At 42.3% G+C, this 22,094-nt stretch overlaps 1 protein-coding gene across 2 annotated transcripts in view; it reads left to right on the forward strand.

The window, feature by feature from the left end:
• The window catches only part of FAM120A (family with sequence similarity 120 member A), a 156,536-nt gene that overhangs the window by 36,367 nt on the left and 98,075 nt on the right, over positions 1–22,094 (forward strand). Inside the window, exons 4-8 of one of the 2 annotated variants that reach the window (XM_060239817.1) lie at positions 4,157–4,285; positions 4,541–4,637; positions 15,175–15,272; positions 15,396–15,673; positions 18,656–18,743. In XM_060239817.1, the coding sequence (XP_060095800.1) occupies positions 4,157–4,285; positions 4,541–4,637; positions 15,175–15,272; positions 15,396–15,673; positions 18,656–18,743 (690 nt within the window). Of the gene's footprint in view, positions 1–4,156; positions 4,286–4,540; positions 4,638–15,174; positions 15,273–15,389; positions 15,674–18,655; positions 18,744–22,094 lie in introns of both variants that reach the window. The other variant, XM_060239816.1, reaches the window with a different exon arrangement.

Raw genomic sequence — 22,094 nt, forward strand, 5'->3', positions numbered from 1 at the left:
TGTGTTGCTGTTAAGGCAGGACTTGCTCCTGTGAAGGTGTCTAGATATATTTGTCTTTTATTGATCATCCTAGCATTGAAGGAAGCAGCTGTAAATAGTTTGGTGAATACTGTAAACCTGGGTTTAATCAGGGTATTCTGAAAGAGAGCTCAGGTGTGTCTTGGGTTAACTTTAGCCAGGATTAACAGCACTCATAAGTAGCAAACTGGCATAGAAGGGAGAGACATATGCTCCTGTAGCCTTTGTACACCAGGGTAATGTTACGTGTACACTAGAACCAAGAGTTGTTACTTAAGGTAGTCCTGTAATTTTGAATACATAGCTCCTGTGTATGAAACTAACAAAAATGTAATTGGAACAATGTGACTAAAAAATTTTCCCTGAGCAGTCACAGGCCCTTCCAGATTACAGTATGCTTTTGCTTGTCCTGAATAAAATACTGATTTATCTGCCAACTTATGCTACTTTGTTTCTTATACATTCAGGGTATTGTAGAAAATCACTGTTAGCATCTGGTTAGCTCTTAATACTGTTCTGGTGTGTTAAGGTTGTTTCTATAAATTATCACTGACTGTACATGCAGAATTGCCTTAAATTGCCATTTTATCCAGTACTGGGCATTGAATTGGGCATAGTTCAACACTTAGCTCCCCTTGACAATATAGGGCTGCTCTTGACATTGCCACTACCGGTGTTGACAGCAAGAGCCTGTATCCTAATGACTGTAGGTCACTTAAACACATTACTGTATTTCACATCCTACCATAAGTTCAGTGTCCTGGTCCTGACAAACAGAATTTTCAAGTGTCTTGGGTCCATCATAAAATGTTCCTCATCTCCCTTGTCATTTAATAATTTGTACAATTAACCTTGAGCTCTCACCTCACTGTACTGTCTCTGTGCAGAGTCCCTATGACAAGGATACAGAGAGAGACATTCTTGGTGACTGCTCAACCAGTTACGGAACTTTCTTACATTGGAGACTTGCTAAAGCCCATGGACCTTTCGGAAGCATTGTAAGATGTTTTCATTTGGTCTGCCTTCTAGTGACTAGAGCTCAACTGTTAGACCTCAAAAAAAAATTATAGTGTTTTTAGGTTGTATTAGATCTGTTCTAAACCAACTCAAAAGCAGCTCACTGAAGAGGGAGCTGAGAAATAATTTAAATAAAATATTCCAGTGTTTTTAATGTAAAAAATATTCCTGACTGTGTTATCCTCTGGGAAAGAGATAACACTGATATTCAGTTGGAGAGTAGCCTGATCAAAATTGTGGCTTCTGTATTTTGGAAGGCTCTTTAATAGGGTGCACCTAAGGCAATCAAGGCTTATGGTTGTCATCAAGACTGAAGCATAAAAGAACTGATACTTCGTAAAATCTCTAAAGAAAGAAATTAGAATTGAAAGAATGCTTACCAAGAATGAGTTCATCAAAATCTGTGGAATGTACTTTCCTGGTAATGGAACTGATGTTGGTTCTTTTGTATATGCACTATATTGCAGCTGAAGAAAGTTTAGATGTCCTATTTCGTGTAGCCTTGCTCTGTTTCTTAATGAGAGGGGCTTAAAAGAAAATTCCATAGACAACCTGCACAGAAAATCATGTGAACACATTGTAGCTGCTCTCAGACTTTAACTGTCATGAGGGTTTATATTTTTCAGTGTAATTAGTGGTTAATCTATAGTTGCGTAATGAAGTTTTCAGATGACTAAAACGTACTAAATTAAAAATTATGAATTGTGGCCTTCCTTCTAATTGAAGTAAATATTGAAAAGCATGCTCCTCAGCAATTTTTTCAGTTTATATATTTTTCACAGAGGGAGCAAAACTGTAAGGTTATAATTTTGCAGCTTTCTCTTGCTATTGGCTGCAAAAATATGTTTATGATTTTTAGATATGCTTTTTGAATTGCTTTTTTTTAGGACTTCAGGTTCCTAAATTCTCTTTTTTCTTAATTGGAATTAATGCTATATAGATCAAAGAAGCTTGTTCTGGTAAAAGTGTCAAATACCTTAAATGTATATAAAAATTATAAAATGCAGATTTTATATATCTGTTACCAAAAGAGAATTTTGCCAAGTAGCAGCAGGGTTTGCACCAGGGCATTCTTTGGGAGGACCAAAAACAGAGGGTGGCTTTGCCATTAATTGGCTTAAGGAAATCACTTGTGCCAGTTGCAGTCAAAAGAGAATTACAGGTCATAGTACTGGTAAATTTGGTAAAAATTGATTAGACTATAAGTCTCTGCTGACAAGGGAAGCTCAATAGCTATCAACAAGATATACTTCAGGCTACACATAGGATTGGTCTGTTAGTATTTAATTTTCAGATAAAATATGAGTATTTTTACAGTTTTGAAGTAGCATATATGTTGCTTTAAATCTTATAAATGAATTCTGATATGATGTGGTAATCTTAACTAGAAAACAAGTAGGAAATGTCACATATTGAACTTAGTGTGAGATCTCTAGAACAACTAAATATGTTTTTGAACACTGAAAAAGCTTCATTCTCATTTTCCTCATTTACTATTAAAGGTATTGTGCAATTAACGTGTTTCAGAATATTTGCTACTAAATGGTTAAAACAAGTATGAAATTTGATTGTTGACATTCAGATATACCAATACATTCTAGGTGACCTTCTGAAGTGGTCTGTTGGACCTTGAAAAGTTAAGAATTCCTAATAAATAGCAATGTTTAGGGTTTAACAAAAATGACCCATGCTCTCAGTGTACATTGAATTTAATCAAGTTAAATCATTGTAATTTATATTTCCTGTACAAAGATACATGCCATTTGGTTGCCATAACACTTAAAAAGTTGTTTGTAGATAATCTTTTAGGCATCCTAAGAGTATAATCTAAAACCTTAGGGCAGGGGTGGCCAACAGTAGCTCTCCGGATGTTTTTTTGCTTACAACTCCCATCAGCCCCAGCCATTGGCCATGCTGGCTGGGGCTGATGGGAGTTGTAGGCAAAAAACATCTGGAGAGCTACCGTTGGCCACCCCTGCCTTAGGTCATACAATTTATATAGATTCTTAAATTATATCTGCTTAGAAATGTCTCTTTCCTAAACATGTACAGTTCTATAATGCATACAAGAATACTAAGTAAAATTTCTTAATTGAACTCTTATCAAAACTTATTCAAAACTTAGTTCTATTGAACAAAATGGGATTTACTTGTGAGTTAACATGTAAAGGACAAGGCTGTAACTGCCCAGAACTTTCCAAAAGCAAGGATTAATTGTAACCGGGCAAAATAGAGGTTTCCTACTTTATCAACCAAACAGCAGGGGCATTTGCATTCTGTAAATTATAGATACTTTTAACTTGAAATGGAAAACATTACCAAATGCAGGAGGCTGGAAAATGTACAAGAGCAGTACAGCATCACTTGTATGAGCTTAGTGGATGACACTTGTGAAATACACAGTGACTTCCTGTGGATTTTAGTGCCTAGAATGATATGATAGTCCCCCACATCCAGCCAGTAAACCCAAAATGACAAAATATATTATATAGTTTAATCAGAAGTTTCTCCATGGATTCACTCTGGTATTTTAAAAAAGACTTAAACTTGTTTAACAGTGGGTCATGATTGAATTTTAAGAGAAAATTGGACTTTCACATCTTTGTTTGCATAAAATCATGTATTTTTCAAAATCCTGCAGATTCCCAAATTAGTCTCACACACTTCTTTCATATGCATACCTAATTTGTTTAAGCTCAAAATGACATTACCACCTCTGACAAAAGCAGCACACGTTACATTTTTTAAAAATGCGGCTTCCACTTGATTATTCTTACATATCCCTAATGGGAGTGCTTTAGTGGTTGGGATTATATTCCAAGATTAATAAATCACTAAAGGGATTGCTGTGTGGCTCTTGCATCTGCAGAATCAGAAGTATGGCAACAATTCATATTTTGAATGCTTTAAAAAAAAAAATTAAAGAGTTAGAAGACACTTGATATTTTCAGAAATATGTGAATCCCAAACACAAAAACTGTTAATTTTGATCTGGATTAATAGGTTTCCTTGTTAGCCTATTATACTGGAGTTTAATTCAGTTCAGTTACTTATAAAAGTAAACTACCTTAGTTAGCTGCTGTGGCCTGGGGAATCTTTTAACATGTATTTATGTTTCTAGGTACGAGCACACCAGTTAGTTTTACCACCTTGTGATGTAGTGATCAAAGCTGTAGCTGACTATGTCCGCAATATTCAGGACACCTCTGATTTGGATGCCATAGCTAAAGATGTTTTTCAGCATTCACAGGTAAAGAGGAAAGAAAATTGTATGGTTGTATACATCTCCTTAAAACTGCATGTGGACCATCACCTATTTTCTGAATGTTTGAAAATGTTATAAGCATGTTCCTACTTTTATGTCATTGAATACCCTTTCTTTCAAACATGCGTTTTAGTTTTTTGCTTTGTTTACACAATTATATAATATTGAATGCATCTGAATGCATGATAGGAATGTCTATTGTATGCAGAATTTTAATAAAGACTCTTAACCTTATTTTAGTCTCGAACAGATGACAAGGTTAAACGATTTAAGAAAGCAGTTGCGTATTATTCAGCAACAAATAAGCCTATGCCATTTCATCCCACACACTACCTAGGTAAGTGCTGAAACTTTGATTTTAATAATGATTGGAAAAACAAAGAGAAATAGTTTGAAACAGTGTCTGTCTTTTTATTAGAGATGATAGTTTCCCTTAAAGCATGTGTGCCCAACAGGTTGAACTCTTCCTGAATAGTGTCCATTACAGCAATAAAGATTGGTCACATAGTAGGTACCTATTGCTGGTGCTGTCCTAGCAGTTGCCTGCCCCTTGCTAGTGATACTTATCACAGACCTTCTGCTACCTTGTTCTCATTTTGAAACAGTGTAGTTGCACATGTTGTCATTTCACTGTTTCAGGCATATCTGAAGACCATTAAATTTCTGGAACCACAGTTAACCAAAACCTTAATAACTCATTAGTTGAAAGATACATACTGGGCTGGGAGGAATGGTGATAGTAATAGTACCATAGTAGTAATACTACTATACTGATCATATTACATATTAAGGGTATTTCAATATCCTTAATTAAGAGGTAGTGAGGTGCACCTGTAGTATGTGGCAAGAATTTGTCTAACTACTATCAAAAGTTTCAGATCTTCTTCGTGGTCTCTGTGCTTCATACTCATGGGATAGAGCACCTACGCCGATCCCCGGATCGGTACCTAAAAAGCCCGGGATTTTTCATGCTCAGCACCCAGTGAGCATGCGCAGGAGCCCCAGCAGGCATGCTCACCAGGGCCGGCGCGAGGATCCCGCCAGTTCCTTCTTGACCACCACATTGAAAGGATCTTTCTTGAGTGCTTCGGTCGGTACTTACCGTTTCTCCCTCTTCTTGCCCATTGATTTCTTTAGTTCTCCGTCCTTGTTGTAGGCCTGCAAAGGTATTTGAATGCCTTCTATGACTACTGTAATTGTAATTCACTCTCTATCAATTATGCCAAATCTAAAGTAGTTGTCTTTTCAAATTGCTGGCGCCCACAGAGATGGTTTATTGGCAACTCAACAATTGAGCAAACAAAATTTTTAAATACTTGGGGATCACTTTTAATCACAAGTTAAGCTGGGTTTCACATCGTAACAACACCGTCAACTTGGCTAGATGTTCGGCTGCTCAAATTAAACAGTTTTTCTTTGCAAGGGGCAACCAATTAGTTCCAGCAGCAATTAAGGTGTTCAAAGCCAAAACGCTAGCCCAAATTCTCTATGGTATCCCTATATGGATTTCAGCATTTACCAGGAAAGTGGAGGGCATTCAAGCCTCATTCTTTAGACAAATTCTTGGTGTGCCAAAATATATGTCCTACTTTGCTCTCTGCTCTGAAGTGGGTCAGTCTTTGGTGGAGACAAAAGCCTGGATTGCAGTGTTTAAATTCTGGCCCCAAATTCACTTTAGAACAGATCCTAACAGCCTTCTTGATTGTATGAAAAGAGACCCATATATTTCATCCTGGACAGAAGTGCTTATGTCCAAACTTAACCAGTTGGGGATAGAGGTTGATGATTTTTTTACTTCTAATGAGTCATATATCTTCAGATGTATTAAATTGAGACTGTGGGAGTTGGAGGAAACGAAACTACGGCTAACAGACCCTCCAGCTTCCTTAGGTCTTTATGCTTTCTGCGGCAAAATGGCCCATTATCTATCAGACTTAACCATTCCAAGTCATGGCAGGGCATTTATGTTGGCTAGACTAAATGCGTTTCCCTCCAAAGTTTTACAAGGGAGATATCATTGAGTCCCTTTAGGCGACAGACTCTGTTCCTGTGGAGCGAATATTCCCGACTCAATTCAGCATATATTGCTTGATTGTTCCTTTTATGATAATCTCCATAAAGATTTATTTTGCAAGCTATCTTTCTCCCCAGATTTGTCTATTCTGCCACCCTGTTATTATTTATTGAATGATACTGAGGGGGTGGTTAGCGAGGCTGTGGCAAAATTTTTGGCTGTCATCCTTAAACTTAAATCTGAATGTATGAATGCATCTATAAGCTCGGTTTCATTTTGATTTTATCTCCAATGTTTAATTTTTTATATTCTGTGTATTTTTATTTGCAACTGTTATGCCATTAAAGGTTTGGTATGGTATGGTTAAAAAAAAAGACTTTTAATTGGACTTCGCCCTTCGGGGCATTTTTCCCCCTTTTCGCCGTTCCCACTGCCTATGGAAAAACGTTGGGGGTTCTTCAAGCGGTGCCTGAAGTGTGGAAGTAAGATCACTCCCCCGGACGATCACTTCCTCTGCTTGTTGTGCATGGACGAGGGACACGGTGTTGACTCGTGCCCGCATTGCTTGAAATTTTCCAAACAAGCGAGGAAAAATCGAGCGTCACCCAGCTGCCATTGAAGTCCGTCAGTGTTGGGCAGGCTTGGGTCACAACCGACCCATCTTTCGGGGTTGGAACAGGAGATCGACTGGACCCAGGAAACTCTTTCCTCTCGGTCTGGTTTGCGCCGGTGGAGCAACGGTGGTTCGGTGTCGGAGATTGAGGCTTCGGCGCTGACTGAACCCCTAGCACCACTTTGTTCCAGCACGGGACATCTTCGGAGTAGAGAGATTGAGTCGAGTGCCTCTCTCCGCAGGTTTCCACTGCCACCGGTGTGGGACCAGCATCAGTGGCCTTGCTCATTTCCTTCGCCATACCCGTGGTACCCCCGCCCCCAAGATCCACCGGTCTGGGATCAACGCTCGGAAGTTTCCCACTTCTTGAGGGTTTCGCATAATTCGCCGGTCCGTCGTATATCCTCAGCATCGATAGCAATTCCCCTGGAGAGGCGTAAGGAGAGGTTTGGGGACTCACAGGTTCACCTGTCGGCATCGATTCGCCCACCTGAGCGCGCCTCGACTCTGCAGCTATCGGGACGCTCTGAGATGAGAGAGGAGTCTTCGACATCAGATTCCGAAGTCGGTACCGATGATCCGGACATGGCACAGGCTGAACCTTCTCCAGACTCTCACATCGCAGGTGACCTTCCAATATCTCCCTCAGAGGATCTCAATTCGTATGGGGACCTAGTGAAGCGTATGGCACAATCTCTCTCGATCTTAGTGGTGCAGCCGCAGCCGGTCATCAATGATACTGTTCTTGACATCATGCAGCGGGACACGTCAATAGCTGTGGCTCTCCCAGTTACCAAGGTCATTCTGCAAGCAGTGAAGGAACCATGGGCGAAGCCGGCATCCGTGCTGAGTTTCTTTTCAACCACCCCAAGCCCAATTCGGTGGTGGTCTCTTCGTCTTGGAAAGCTCACAAGAGTCACTCCGCCCCTCCTGATAAAGAAGGTAAAAAGATCGATAACGCTGGCAGACGTTTTTACTCTGCAGGGGCCTTGGGAGTAAAAATCTCTACTTATGCTGCCTGCATGGCACGTTGCCAGTACTCGATTTGGGAACAACTCACACCTTTATTGTCCTCTCTGAGTGAGGATAAGCGGTCTTTAGTGAAGAAGCTGCAAAGGGAGGGATTTGCTATGGCTAAACAACAGCTGGCCGCGGCAAAACATATTGTAGACGTCTCTGCTAAGACACTAACTTCTGCCATTTCGTTATGGCGTCACTCCTGGTTGTGTTCGACAGCCCTTCAGCCTGACACCAGGGCTTATGTGGAAGACCTTCCCTTTGAGGACGAAGGTCTATTTAGTTTAGTTTACAGGAAATGGACAAAAGTATTAAAACCTCGAAGAACTTCGGAGTACCTGCCTCTTCTCAGGATGGAAATTCTAAGCAGTGGCATAAGCCCTGGCCCAAGAGACCTTATCAGAAATATTCCCCTGACCAATCCTGGAGACCTCGTTCATCACAGACTGAGAGCAGATCTCCTTATCGAGGAAATAACAAGTCCAAGTTTGCTTCAGCTTCTACTGCTGCCAACAAATCCAAGGGGTCCCATGCCCCGAAGCAGGGTTTTTGACTTTTCTGCCTTACACACCACGCTCCTCACCCCTATTTCTACCATCCGCCTCCGTCACTACTTACCTGCATGGGAGTCCATCTCCACAGACAAATGGGTTCTCTCTATTATAGCAGAAGGTTACAAGATAGACTTTGTCCAGGTCCCAACTCAGTCAATCTTTGTCATCAAACCTCCTTCCTCCCCTTTGCTAGAGGAAGTGAGCAATCTCTTGCAGAAACAAGCCATAGAACCGGCCACCTCAGTGGCCAGGATCGGGGGGTTCTATTCTCATTATTTTCTGGTTCCCAAACGGGATGGTGTACTGAGACCAATTATGGACCTTCGAAATTTGAATAAGTTTATCGTGTACCAGAATTTTCGAATGTCCACTCTACAGACAATCCTTTCCCTTATCTGCCAAGGAGACTGGATGACGACCTTGGACCTGACTTCCATGTCAGCATCCATCCATCTTGCAGGCAGTTCCTCAGGTTCATGATAGGCTCCAACCACTTTCAGTTCAAAGCCCTTCCATTCGGCCTTTGTACTGCACTGCGGGTGTTTACCAAGATGATGAGCGTTGTAGCAGCACACCTCAGGCTTCAAGGCATAGTCGTCTTCCCGTACATAGATGATTGGCTTCTTATGGCGGATTCGAAAGATCGTCTGTCCTGCCATATTGCTTATTACTCTCTGCCTTCTCCATTCTCTAGGTCTGCAGGTAAACACAAAAAAGTCTCACTTGCTGCCATCAAGGAAAGTTCAATTTATTGGAGCTCTCCTGGACATGGACCTTCATCGTGCCTTTCTGCCCCAGCAGCAGGCAATGGACATTATAATCCTCATTCATCTTTTTCAACTCAGGAAACGGGGCACGGCACAACAGTTGCAGCGGCTGCTGGGACTGATGGTGGCAACTACAAACGTGTTGTTTGCGAAACTCCGCATGCGAGGGCTTCAACTGGTTTCTCAAAAAGTTTTGCCCCCTACGGGACTCCCCTCAAAAGAGGTTCAGGATTCCGCCCTCGATACTCCGGTCCCTGGAATGGTGGACTGCCAGAGGCAACATCTGTCAAGGAACTCCCTTCCATCTGCCAGTAACGATGGTTACGATCACCACAGATGCGTCCCTATGAGGATGGGGTGCTCACATGGATACTCTGTGTGTGGGGGGTCCATGGCCTCTACAGCTGACTTTTTGCCATATAAACTATCTGGAGCTTTTGGCGATTCATTTCGCTCTTCGGTCCTTCCGCCCCTTAGTAGCAGGAAAGGCTGTGGCTGTGCTGACGGACAATACTGCAGCCCTTTGTTACGTCAACAGACAGGGTGGGACAGTCTCCCGAAAACTCTGTGCTCTAGCGATAGAGCTGTGGTTGGAATGTTTGGATCAGGGCATCTATGTGAAGGCCTCCCATCTCCCCGGGGTACTCAACCTGCAGGCGGACTCCTTGAGCAAAGGAGCCGCGTCTCCGCAAGAATGGGAGATACAGTGGTGTTTCCTTCAACCAGTGTTTTGGCTGTGGGGGTATCCCCAGATCGATGTTTTAGCCACAGCTCTATATTGGAAGTGTCCCTTGTTGTGCACCAGGAAGGGGGGGGGGGGATGGACCTGGCTTCCTTGGGGGATGGTCTACTGCTCCCTTGGAAGGGTTTTTTTCTTTACCTGTTCCTGCCTCTTTCACTGCTGACAAGGGTAGTCAACAAAATAAAGCGGGAGGAACCGAGGTGCATGCTAATCACGCCGTGGTGGCCTCGACAAAACTGGTTTCCTATCTTGCTCCACTTAGCACGGGGAACTTTTCATCATTTCCCAGTGGAGCCAGACCTCCTTTCGGCCCAGGAAGGTCAAGTGTTTCAACACAACGTACCTCACCTAAAGTTGACAGCGTGGTTCATCGATCCTGTGGATTTTTGGATAGGGTCCACCATGTTTTTCTGAACAGTAGGAAGTTGTCTACCGGAATCTCCTATGACAGGAAGTGGGGAAATTTGTACATTTTTTGGCTGATACTGCAGTCTCACCCCAACGAGTGGGCTTACCTGTGATTTTTGATTTTCTTTTGTTCTTGTCGATGCTGGTCTTTCCTTTTCTTTGGTGAAAGTTTATCAGCTATATCAACTCAACATGATTCAGTTGAGGGGCATTCAGTGTTTGCCCATCTTCGCTCGAAGCAATTCCTGAAGGGACTTCTCAGGTTGCACCCTCCAACTAGATCACCCCCACAGTTGTGGGATTTGCCATTAGTTTTGGATAGGCTGATCAGGCACCCTTTTGAACCGATGGCAACCTGTTCCCTGCAGCTCCTATCTTGGAAAACTGCATTTTTGGTGGCAATCACATCGGCACGCCGGGTGAGGGAACTCAGGGCTATTCATTGTGACCACCCGTACTTAGTTTTTCACAAGTCAGGAGTATCTTTGGCTCCCAATGTTTTGTTTCTCCCTAAGGTGGTTTCCCAGTTTCACCTTAAGTTGGAAATTTGGCTGCCTACGTTTTACCCTACGCTTACCTCGGACAAGGAGCATTGGCTGCACGCCTTGGATATTAAACGTGCATTACTTTTCTACCTGAGCCGCTCTAAGGGCTTTCGTCAGGACCAGCATCTCTTTGTGTTCTATGCTGCTCTCCGATTGGGTTCCAGAATCTTGTCTCAGAGGCTTTCAAAGTGGCTTACTGAAACTATTAAACTGTATTACCTGCTCGCGAAGAAACCGTTGCCTGGGCCCATCTGTGGGCACTTCACTAGGGGTATGGCGACATCAGTGGCATCCTGAAAGGTGTCTCCTTGACAGATGTTTGCAAGGCTGCCACCAGGTCCTCTCCCCATGCTTTCATGAAGCATTGCGCCCTGGATGTGCGTGCCCAGCAGAAGGACTCGTTTGGGAGCTGTGGTGCTGCAAGCTGTCTTTTTTGGTTGACCGTCTGCTCCCGCCTCCAGGTATGTCTGGCTTTCTAATCTCCCATGAGTGTGAAGCACAAAGACCACGAAGAAGATAGACAGGTTGCTTACCTGTAACTGATGATCTTCGAGTGGTCATCTGTGCATTCACACTACCCGCTCTCCTTCCCCACTGCTGACAGTCTCCCTATTTTAGGGGCTTCCAGTGGTCAGGAAGGAACAGGCGGGATCCTTGCGCTGGCCCTGGTGAGCATGTGTGCTGGGGCTCCTGCGCATGCTCACTGGGTGCCGAGCGTGAAAAATCCTGGGCTTTTCAGGTACCAATCCGGGGATTGGCGCAGGCGCTCTATCCCATGAGTGTGAATGCACAGATGACCACTCGAAGATCATCAGTTACAGGTAAACAACCTGTCTTTATTCTTGGTAGAGAGTAGCTGTGTTGGATGTTGACTCACTGTCTACTTATGTGTTTGTGTGTGTGTGTGTGTGTGTGTGATTTAGCCTTCCCCCCACTCCATGATGTTCCATATGTATGTGCCTTACACATTTAGAATGAGGTTTTTAGCAGCCACATATGGGGAAACTACATATATGTTATCATGCGAAAGCCTAAATGTAGAAATCTCTGCATTAGTAAAACTTTTTAAATAGAATGTTATTGAAACTGGGGCAAAATGCTGTCTGGGTAAGTGTCAAATCCCCATCTATGGACTTAGTGTTGAAATAGCATAATTTCACTATTAGTGTCAGGGAGCGACTGAGGGTCAGTAGAAGAGCATCTGCTTTGAATGCAGAAAGTTCCAAGTTCAATCCCCATCATCTCCAGTTAAAAGGATTAATAACAATAATAATAATATTTAATTTATATCCTGCCCTCCCCGCCATAGCAGGCTCAGGGCAGCTCATAGCATAAAAACTTCAACAATCACAATACATATAATAGATCATTAATATATATTAAAAATCATACATTAAAATCATATATTACAAATCAAACATTAAAACCATTTTGGAGCTGAAATCTTGATGTTACACATTTTACAGTTTTTCTGTGACGACTGTATTCTTCTACAGTAGATTCCATATTAAGTATAGGCCAGCTGGAAAAGAGTAGTCTTACAGGCCCTGTGGAACTGGGCAAGGCTCCGCAAGGCCCGCACCTCCTCTGGCAATTGGTTCCACCAGTGGGGGACTACAATATAGAAGGTCCTATCTCTGGTGTCTTTCAGTTTGGTCTCCCTCGGTCCAGGGATTACCAATAGATTTTGCGAACCAGATTGTAGTACCCTCTGGGAAATATATGGGGAGAGACGGTCCCTAAGGTAGGCAGGTCCTTGGCCATATAGGGCTTTAAAGGTAATAACCAGCACCTTGTAGTGAATCCGGTACACTATTGGCAGCCAGTGCAGTTCCCGCAGCCCCGGCTGTATGTGCTCCCATCTAGGGAGCCCCAATAACAGCCTGGCCGCTGCATTCTGCACTAGCTGTAGTTTCCGGGTTCGGCACGGGGCAGCCCCATGTAGAGGGCATTACAGTAGTCCAACCTCGAGGTGACTGTTGCATGGACCACTGTTGCTAGGTCATCGTGGTCCAGGAAGGGGACCAACTGCTTTGCCTGCCTAAGATGAAAAAAAAAGCGGATTTAACAGTGGCTGCTGTCTTGACAGGGCCAGCTCCAGTAGCACCCCCAAGCTCTTGACCTTGTGCGCCGTTTTCAATGGTGCACCGTCAAACGCTGGTAGGGGGATTTCCCTTCCCAGACCACCCCGACTCAGGCAAAGGACCTCTGTCTTCTCTGGATTCAGCTTCAACCTACTCAGCCTGAGCCACTGCACCACAGCCTGCAGCGCCAAATGTAGGTTTTCTGGGACACAGTCAGGCTGGTCATCCATTAGTAGATAGATTTGGGTGTCATCAGCATACTGGTGACAATCCAACCCATACCCCCGGGCAATCTGGGCAAGGGGGCACATGTAGATGTTGAACAACATCGGGGAGAGCATTGCCCCCTGTGACACACCACAATTCAGTGGGTGCCTCTGGGACAGGTCTCCCCCAATTGCCACCCTTTGTCCCCGACCATCAAGGAAAGAGGAAAGCCATTGCAAGGCTGACCCCTGAATCCCTGTGTCGGCAAGGTGGCGGGTCAGTAGCCGATGGTCGACTGTATCGAACACAGCCGATAACAACATCAGCACCGCCAAGCCACCTTGATCCAGATGCTGCTGGAGGTCATCCACCAGGGCAACCAGCACTGTCTCCGTCCCATGACCTGGGTGAAAGCAGGATTGGTGAGTGTCTAGAACGGAAGCGTCATTAAGTTGTAGGCAATGTTAAAAGACCTTTGTCTAAGACCCTGGATGGCTGCTGCCAGTTGAAGTAGATGGTACTGACTTCGCAGGACCAATGGTTTATATAATTATTACCGTATGGCAGTCAGTGTTCCCTCTAAACTGCAGAGTCTTGTGAGCAAAAATTCTACTTTGTGAGCTACTGGCATTAAAATTGTGAGCTATTGCTTAAATTAGTGTGCTGTGGAGTCATCCTTCCTGAGCTAAGACAAAAATGTGTGAGCTGGCTCACACTAACTCAGCTTAGAGGGAACGCTGATGGCAGTGTATGTAGTATAGCCAGGAGATCCTAAGATTGTCTGGCAGCCAGAAATTCTAGGACTTTTTAGTGTTATTCATGAACTAGACTTGTTTTAAGGCAGGAGACATTTCAGAGGTGGTTTGCCATTTCCTGCCTCTGTGTCATGCCCCGGTATTCCTTGGAGGCTGCCCATTCAAATACTAACCATGGCCAGCTCTGCTTAGCTTCTGAGATCTGATGAGATCGGGCTATCCAGGTCTGATTCAGTATAAGGCAGCTTCATATATTCAGTTTGCTATGGAAATCTGTATGATTTGGGATTGTTCACAAAAGATGGTAAGTGCTGAAAAGACTTTCCTGCTTATTCCAGATAAGCTACATGAAAGTCTGCTTACTCTGAGATAAACTGCCCTGTCAAAGGACATATATTTGATTTGTAACAGGAACTGAACTCTCTTAGCCATGTGGATTGGAGTGACACACTAGAAGCAATCTGTTTTTTTTCTTTTCAGAATAAATCTTAATTAGCTGGTATTCATTGGGTTAATTGAAAACAGATATTAATGGATATAATGTAACATTTGATCTTGTGTGCCTTTTCAAAGGTATCTCAGTGTAGCTGAATAATCTTCAGTTTTAAAAGCCTGTCTTCTGACCATTGGAGGGTGTGTTATCAATAAGAGAGGGGGTGTGGGCTCTTTATTACTAAGGTAATGTCCTAGTTTAGATTAAGCATCCTAATTTTCATGTTTCCACTTTTGCTATTGTGTATGAGCCTAAATCTTGAGGAGCTGAGCAAACTGTATCTGAGTCCAAAGATGTGTTGGACTACTATACTTCCTATTCTGTTGAGAACTGGAAGGTAAATAATAAATGCTAAAATGATTGCAGTGACTGTAATATGGAACATGGAAAGGTATGGGGGGACATAAATAGACAAAAAGGAAACAAGCAATTTCTTGAGAGGAGAAGTGACACTAAACTGATGTGCATAGTAATTAAATAAAATTTAAATAGAACAAATAAACTGTGCTTAAGGAAATGAGGTCAGAGTCTTTAAAAATCATGACATGAGATATTTATGCCTGCAGTTGCTTTTTTGTAGTATTGGTTATCTATACTGTTTGCCCATGCATAAAACAAGATTATAGCACATATGTGTATATATTTAAAATAGTTGTTTCCAAATTCTGTTAACAGCTAGACCAAATCAGTTTGGAATGCCAGGTATAGTGCCACCGTATGTCTCTTCTCAGATGCTTAACATTCCACAGACCCCTCTGCAAGCAAAACATGCGGTAAGTGCACTCTACTCCCCCCTCTTTCCCTTTGTTAGAATTATTAGTTGTTCATGAACAATTTGAAAGCAGTTGAGAAAAAGTAGCATAATTTATAGTGTGTTTTTTCCCTTTTAGTCCCAGCATATGTCTAGTCAAGGAAGTGCCCAAGGTCCAGGTCCATACCCCTACAACCTCTCAGAACGAGCCATCACCTTGGACACAAGTGGAAAAAATCTTTCTGAGCAGAACAACTACAGTAACATTCCTCATGAAGGAAAGCATACACCATTATATGAACGATCTTCTCCAATAAACCCAGCTCAAAGTGGGAGCCCCAATCATGTTGATTCAGCATACTTTCCTGCCTCTTCTGCATCCTCATCCTCAGACAATGATGAAGGCAATGGAGGTGCTGTGAAGTAAGTACAAAATGAGGTTGTAAAAGGGCTTGAAAAAGATTATATTGTCACGGAGAATGATTCTGCTTTACATGTCTGCTGTTGTTGCTGTTCTCTTATTCAGTTCCTGATTGCTGCTGTTTAATTTGCTTAATAAATTTCTGCAGGTGGAGTGCATTTGTTTATATCATTGGGAAGTCATAAGGCATGGTGGCTGTGTATTGTGTGGGATGCTTGGAGAGGATGATGCATTCAGTGTAGTGGGCATGGGTGGAAAACATACATGAGCTTGTTCTTACTTTCAGTAACTAAACTAATGAGAGTGTTGCAACATTCCTAGTTGAGGGCAATGCAGTCCTCTTTTTCTCTTTTTAGGAGGTAAAGATAGACTGAAACCTGAATTTAAATGTATGGGTGCGACCAGACGGGAGTTTTGCCCTGCCATACCCCCCCCCCCCCATATCCGGATTTTACAGGCACATTGGATTTTACACATGCACATCTGCCCCCTGAGCCACACACATCCCTATCTCATCTTATGGCTCAGCACCATGTTATATAGCTGCAGGGCTTTTTTTTTTTAAAAAAAAGGCCCAGCAGGAACTCATTGCATATTAGGCCGCACCACTGACACCAAGCCAGCCAGAACTGCGTTCCTGCAGAAAAAAACCCTAAATCCTTTCTGATGGCAAATTGCTGAAGTGCTTCCATGGCATGTTTCCAGGCCATCTGAAAGGTGAGGGCACATTATGCATGTGTCACACAGGAGCATTCTGAACGCTCCTCTAAGCACATATGCAGCCCAGGCCTGTGTTGGGCACAGTCTGATTGCCGCACCGCGTCTCTTTCTGGGGCGGCTTTTTTAAAGCTGAGAGACCGCCACAGCAAATTTCTAGTGTGATCCCACCCTATGACTTTAAACAAGCTTAACATGCCCTCTTCTTTGCTTCTGGGTAAAATGTTCAGTTTAGTATAGAATTGAGTTTTCTATTTTCTGTGTCATTGTATAAAGTTGCTCTGCTGAATTATGCAGCCTTTGACATTAATGTTGCTGACACAGATGTTCATAAACTATTAATAAAGGTGAATTTTTGTTTTAAACAGTTCCTTTGTTTTAGTGTACCTTGAGTTGTGTTTTTACCTAAGAACATGTATGGTATTAGTTGAGAGAAGGTTTAAAAAGTTTGCCATAGCAAATTTAACCACTTATATTTATGTAGCTTATATTTTGAAATGCTGATGGTTGTGAAACAGGAAGAGGTGGTAGCACTGTTTCTTTCCCACTGCCCTCTTCCTTACTTGGGCAAAGTGTGTGTTTACTGGAGCTAAATTCATATGGCACTTTTAACCAGTGTTAAATCCTGTATGATGAACCTGCTTGTTGCCTTTTTTTGTGCTCCTTGCTCCTCTGTGTTTGCTTTTGTGTCAAGAAGCAATTCTGGTGATAAATGAAACTGGCTGTAAATGCAGATGCATAGGTAGACTAAAGTTTGTTTCCCTCCAGAAACTGGTTTTCTAAGCCAGAATTTAATTCATGTTTAGAATCTTCGTCTGTGGGGGGAACTTGCTCACTGCACCTTTCTCTTCAGTGGGGGCTCAAAGCAGCTCCAGCGGTCTTCTCTCCTCCATTTTATCCTTACAAGAATCCTGCCCAGTGGATTAGGCTGATAGACCAATTGGCCCAAAGTCACCCAGCAAGCTTCCATGGCAAAGGAGGGGATTTTCCACTTTGAGTCTTCATCATTTTGATCTGACACTCTGATCACAACACCACACTTGCTATCAGCTTCCCCTTTCTCCTCTACCTGGCAGCCTCTTCCTGGGAAAGGTCAGGCCCTGTTGCAAAAGTCAGTTGCAAGTTGCCTAGATAAGTTGTGTGGTGGTGTCTACTGGGCCTGGCCATGTCATGCAAATTGTGCAGAGGCTGCTGCTGAGCCCAGGAAAGTTGTGTGGCATAAAGCTGTCGAGTTGCACAAATTACATGGTGGTAAGTTGCCTAGTAGTGGCTTCTGTGGAGCCTAGTCCCAAACATTTCTCCAGGTCAGGAGGGAGGAGACCAGGAATGGATGGATGGAGGTGCCAGAGTAGCCCTGGAAAGGACCCCCACCCCAGTCTGCTCACAGCAGCCATGGTTTCAAGGCTAACAGTATTTTTGTGATTGCCTGGCAACCCCGACTGGCCACTGAGAGCTAGTTCCAAAAGTTACAAGTGCAGTTTTTGTTATTTTGGAATATCCCCGTCCTTTAAAAAAAAAAAAAAAGATTTCAGATTGTTCTGCAGTCTTGGGGGGTTTGTCAGGTTCATAGAAGGACCTTGGTTGTCCGCTCATGGTTCCACTTCCTGGATTTATATTTTTAGATATATTGATAGCACCTGAATGTACTCCTTGCACCAATTTTCTGTGGCGTTTTAGTCCACATACGTTATTAGCTTACAAGCATAATTTGTCCATACTTTCACATGTTACCCTTTTAATCAATAAATGACTGCAGGCCTTTTGTAAAATTTCACTGTTTAGTCCTCTGAAGAGATAACACTTTCCACAAGTGACAAGCCTAGTTTACATGACCTTTGAGCGTGGGTATGGCCATTTAATATTAAGATGATGATGATATTGGATTTATATCCCACCCTATACTCTGAATCTCAGAGTCTCAGAGCGGTCACAATCTCCTTTACCTTCCCTCCCCCCACAGACACCCTGTGAGGTAGGTGGGGCTGAGAGAGCTCTTACAGCAGCTGCCCTTTCAAGGACAACTCCTGTGAGACCTATGACTGACCCAAGGCCATTCCAGCAGCTGCAAGTGGAGGAATGGGGAATCAAACCCGGTTCTCCCAGATAAGTGTTTGCACACTTAACCACTACACCAAACTGGCTCTATTAAAGTAGTATAGTTTGAGATATAAACTCCTGTAAATGGGGGTGATTGTGAATTAATACTATTTTTCAGCATCTTTGGATAATCTTAGTAGCAATAAAATCATGTGATGTTCTTTCTTTAGTCATGTTGGCGGGAACAAATTAAGTTGGGAAAAAACAGGAACCCAGTCAGAAAATCAAGCACGTGGGGATCCAGGAGACCAAACAAAGGTAGTGTTCTTATTACTGTGATCTGTTACTGGGTAACAAATAACATGGAATGTGTAATTTAACTGCTAATAAACTAATTGCAGAACTGCCAGTGGAATTTAGGTACTTTAATAGTAATGTAGTAAATACACCAGTTTACCTAAGTGCTGTTCTGTATAGGCTTAAATGTTGATGTTTATCAGTAATTGTTAATAGTTTAGGAATTGAGAAATACATAAGATTTGTGATGTATAGCACTATCCGCAAGAACAAGCCAAATGTCTTGGCCAGTGAGCAGACTTACTCAAATTTCCCAGTTTCGATAGAAGTTGACAGTTGCTTTTGAGGCATTTTCTTTTTCATAATCTGAAGGGCACCTGCGATTTTTAATGCTATTAAAAGATATGAAAGATTTTCTCTGACTGGCTTGTCTTTCTCTGGGGGTCCCTCAGGTGCTGCAGTCTTAACTGCTGGGAGAAGTGTTTCCTCCTGTACTTAGGCAAGGTTATGACCTTTTTCTCCAACTTGGAATGGCTTCCTATTCATTGGAAAGCCAAAATCAGGCTGGTCTGGAACATACCCTTAGTGTAGTAGCAGGGAGGTCTTCAGGGGTGGCATGAGCTAGAGTGGACCTGATGGTTCTTATGGGGAGCCTGATGACCATGCCACTTCGTTTAGTCAAAGATCTAGAAAGTGGTACTCTTCTCCTACATAAAATTGGAGTGCAGTAACAAGAACAACCTTTATTGGCATAACGAGTGCAGTATACCTTGAGCTGCCAGACGTGTACTCCCTTGCTTGGTCAAGGTTTAAGCTCTGGTTCTCAGATTTCTTTGTTCTTGGGGGAGAATTAGGGTGCTGGAAGTAGAAAGTTTCACTCAGGGAGTTCCTGATGTGCTTGTTCCCTTGGCCATGAGCCTCAGTGTTTTAGTGGGCACCTGGCGGGGGAAGGACTCCACACCTTTTAAGGAGTCTTCCTCTTTAGTCAAGACTTCATCAGGATAGATCCTGACATGACCCTCCCGTTGCACAGTGTGGTTTCTGTTTGTTTCCTGCTCACAAATCACAATGTATGTTGTTATCCCTCTAGGTCCCAGTGTGGTTCACAAAAATTAAAAAAACAACAACCCTGTATAAGTAAACTTTTAAAAATGATTAAAACCCATGTCAACAGCATTAACCAGCTGCTACCAAAAGAACACAAACCAAATCCTGATAGCCACATTTGAAAAAATTGTCTAGCCTCCTGAAAGTTTGGAGGGATTAAGCCTGGTGGGCTGTTTAAAGGATATTACATGTAACAGCTAAAATTAGTCTGTCTGCTGCATTCTCCCTTACCCCCCAACCTCTGGTTGTGGAAGGGGCTTGGAGACTCCTGTTTACTTTTGTATGTTGGTTCCATACAAAAGTATAATTGCCATTGGAGCGGCAAAGGTGTTTGTACAATGTAAAACTTTATTACAAGAAATTTCCCTGCATTTTGAAAGCTAACTTTCTACTTTCTGGGGATAGCTCTTTTTGTGGATGAAAGCTTTTATATGGAAGAATGTTCAGTCATCTGACCTTCAGTCTGAAGTAGTATAGGCCAGACATGAAATACCATTTTAAGAGAACCTACCTGTAGGAATGGAAAATGCAAATAGGAGTAGTAGTGGATGGTAGAAGAGAGGTTTGTTGAAGATACATTTGCAGAAGGACACACCAGTGCCCAGCCTAGAACCATTCAGTTCCTAGGCTTCCATGCAGTGGCCAAACTTAGAACCATTCAGTTCCTAGACTTTCGAGGCTTAAACAAAGTATAGCAGTGCTATCTAAGAGGCTTTTTTCAGGTATTTTATTTTATGGTTATTTCATCTAACTGAAGTACATAACATAAAATGTATGATAGCTCTATTAAGAGGTTTGTACTCGAATGTTACTATGAATATAACAAATATTTTCCTGTGACTTGCTGCATTTAATTGAAAATTTGTTGAATGAGTAAGTTTTAGTAATTAATGAGTAATTAAACCATGAGAGGACTAACCACAAAAAAATGTGATTAGCGGCTAATGTTAATAGAATTCTGGTAAACAGAACACTTTCTAGCTTTTAGAAATGTGTATATCATGAAATTTAGTTATCTTTCCTTTCATGTGTTGCCCAAAGAGCCTGGAATGGGATCTGTGGCTCCTGTTCCTTTGGTTTGCTTCCTGAAGTTGCCTTTAATGCCCCTCAGTATAATCACTGAAAATAGCGCAAATGAGAAAGATCCATCAGAACAGAGTAATTATTGCAATGGACCAATGGAGAAACAGAGTGCAGGAAATTACTAGGCATCAAGAATGACTTGTACTGCAATGCAGAAGCACTGTGTTAGTGCAGGTAGGGAATATGTAGTGATCATTAGGAGAATATCATGTGGTTATTAGACTGAAGGTTGACAATAAGAGTTGTTGCTGCCAGAAGAAGATACTGATAGTTTTAAAGGGAGGTCACTGTCTGAGTCAGGTGAGATATTTTTCTTTAAATAGTTAAATAATATGTTGTCACTTTACTAATCAAACAAAGCCAGATTTCTGCTGTCCTCACCTTGCCAATTGTCACTATTGTTGTTTTTGCAAAGTTTGTTCACACCCAGTGATTAACCATCAGAAGACTTAACTTGGGCAGGCTACATAAGCTTACAGAAAAATTATACACACACACACACATCATAAACAAAGCTATGTGACTAAACTAGTTAATCATTGTACATTTTCATTTATTACATGCAGTATACTTTAGCTGGTCTTTCTAGAAAAGAAGTGTGGACAAGAGAAATTTAAAACAAGGGAAATCTGGGGGATAAGAGGCCCTTTGTTTTGCACCTGCCATTTATGGCAGCTGGACTTCTTGGGATATGTCTTTTGACAGTTGTAAACCTTCACCAAACTCTTACTTGTGCGCTGAAAACAATATTTTTACCATACGTAACATAACAGCGTACACAATATTACACAAAAACTGCATAGTTCTTCAGGTGTTCTCAACAATTACCTTTTGCAAGCAATTTAGGATAACAAGATACCTTTAAGGTAGATGTGGGGCAGCTTGTTGCACTCCATATTAATGTTATTGCTCAGTAGTTATTTACATTTGCTTTCAGTTTGTTAACTGTGAAAAAGTTGCTAAAGTTTCTTGGTTATGCTCCTGTCCTGTTGTGAAAGTAAAAGACTTCAAGGAGTGAATATTGCTCTGCTCTGCATTACAATCAAGTGTGGGATTTAGAATGGGGTCTAATTTATTTAGAATAGGGTTGCATTCAGAGAGTATTTTGTTCTTGGTGTTGGTTTTTTTCTGTTTTTATGTGGTTGCAGTAACTGTTCTAAAATTGGCATTGGTGCATGAAAT

Source organism: Heteronotia binoei, chromosome 5 (genome assembly GCF_032191835.1).
Source record: "Heteronotia binoei isolate CCM8104 ecotype False Entrance Well chromosome 5, APGP_CSIRO_Hbin_v1, whole genome shotgun sequence".
Classification (NCBI taxonomy): Eukaryota; Metazoa; Chordata; class Lepidosauria; order Squamata; family Gekkonidae; genus Heteronotia; species Heteronotia binoei.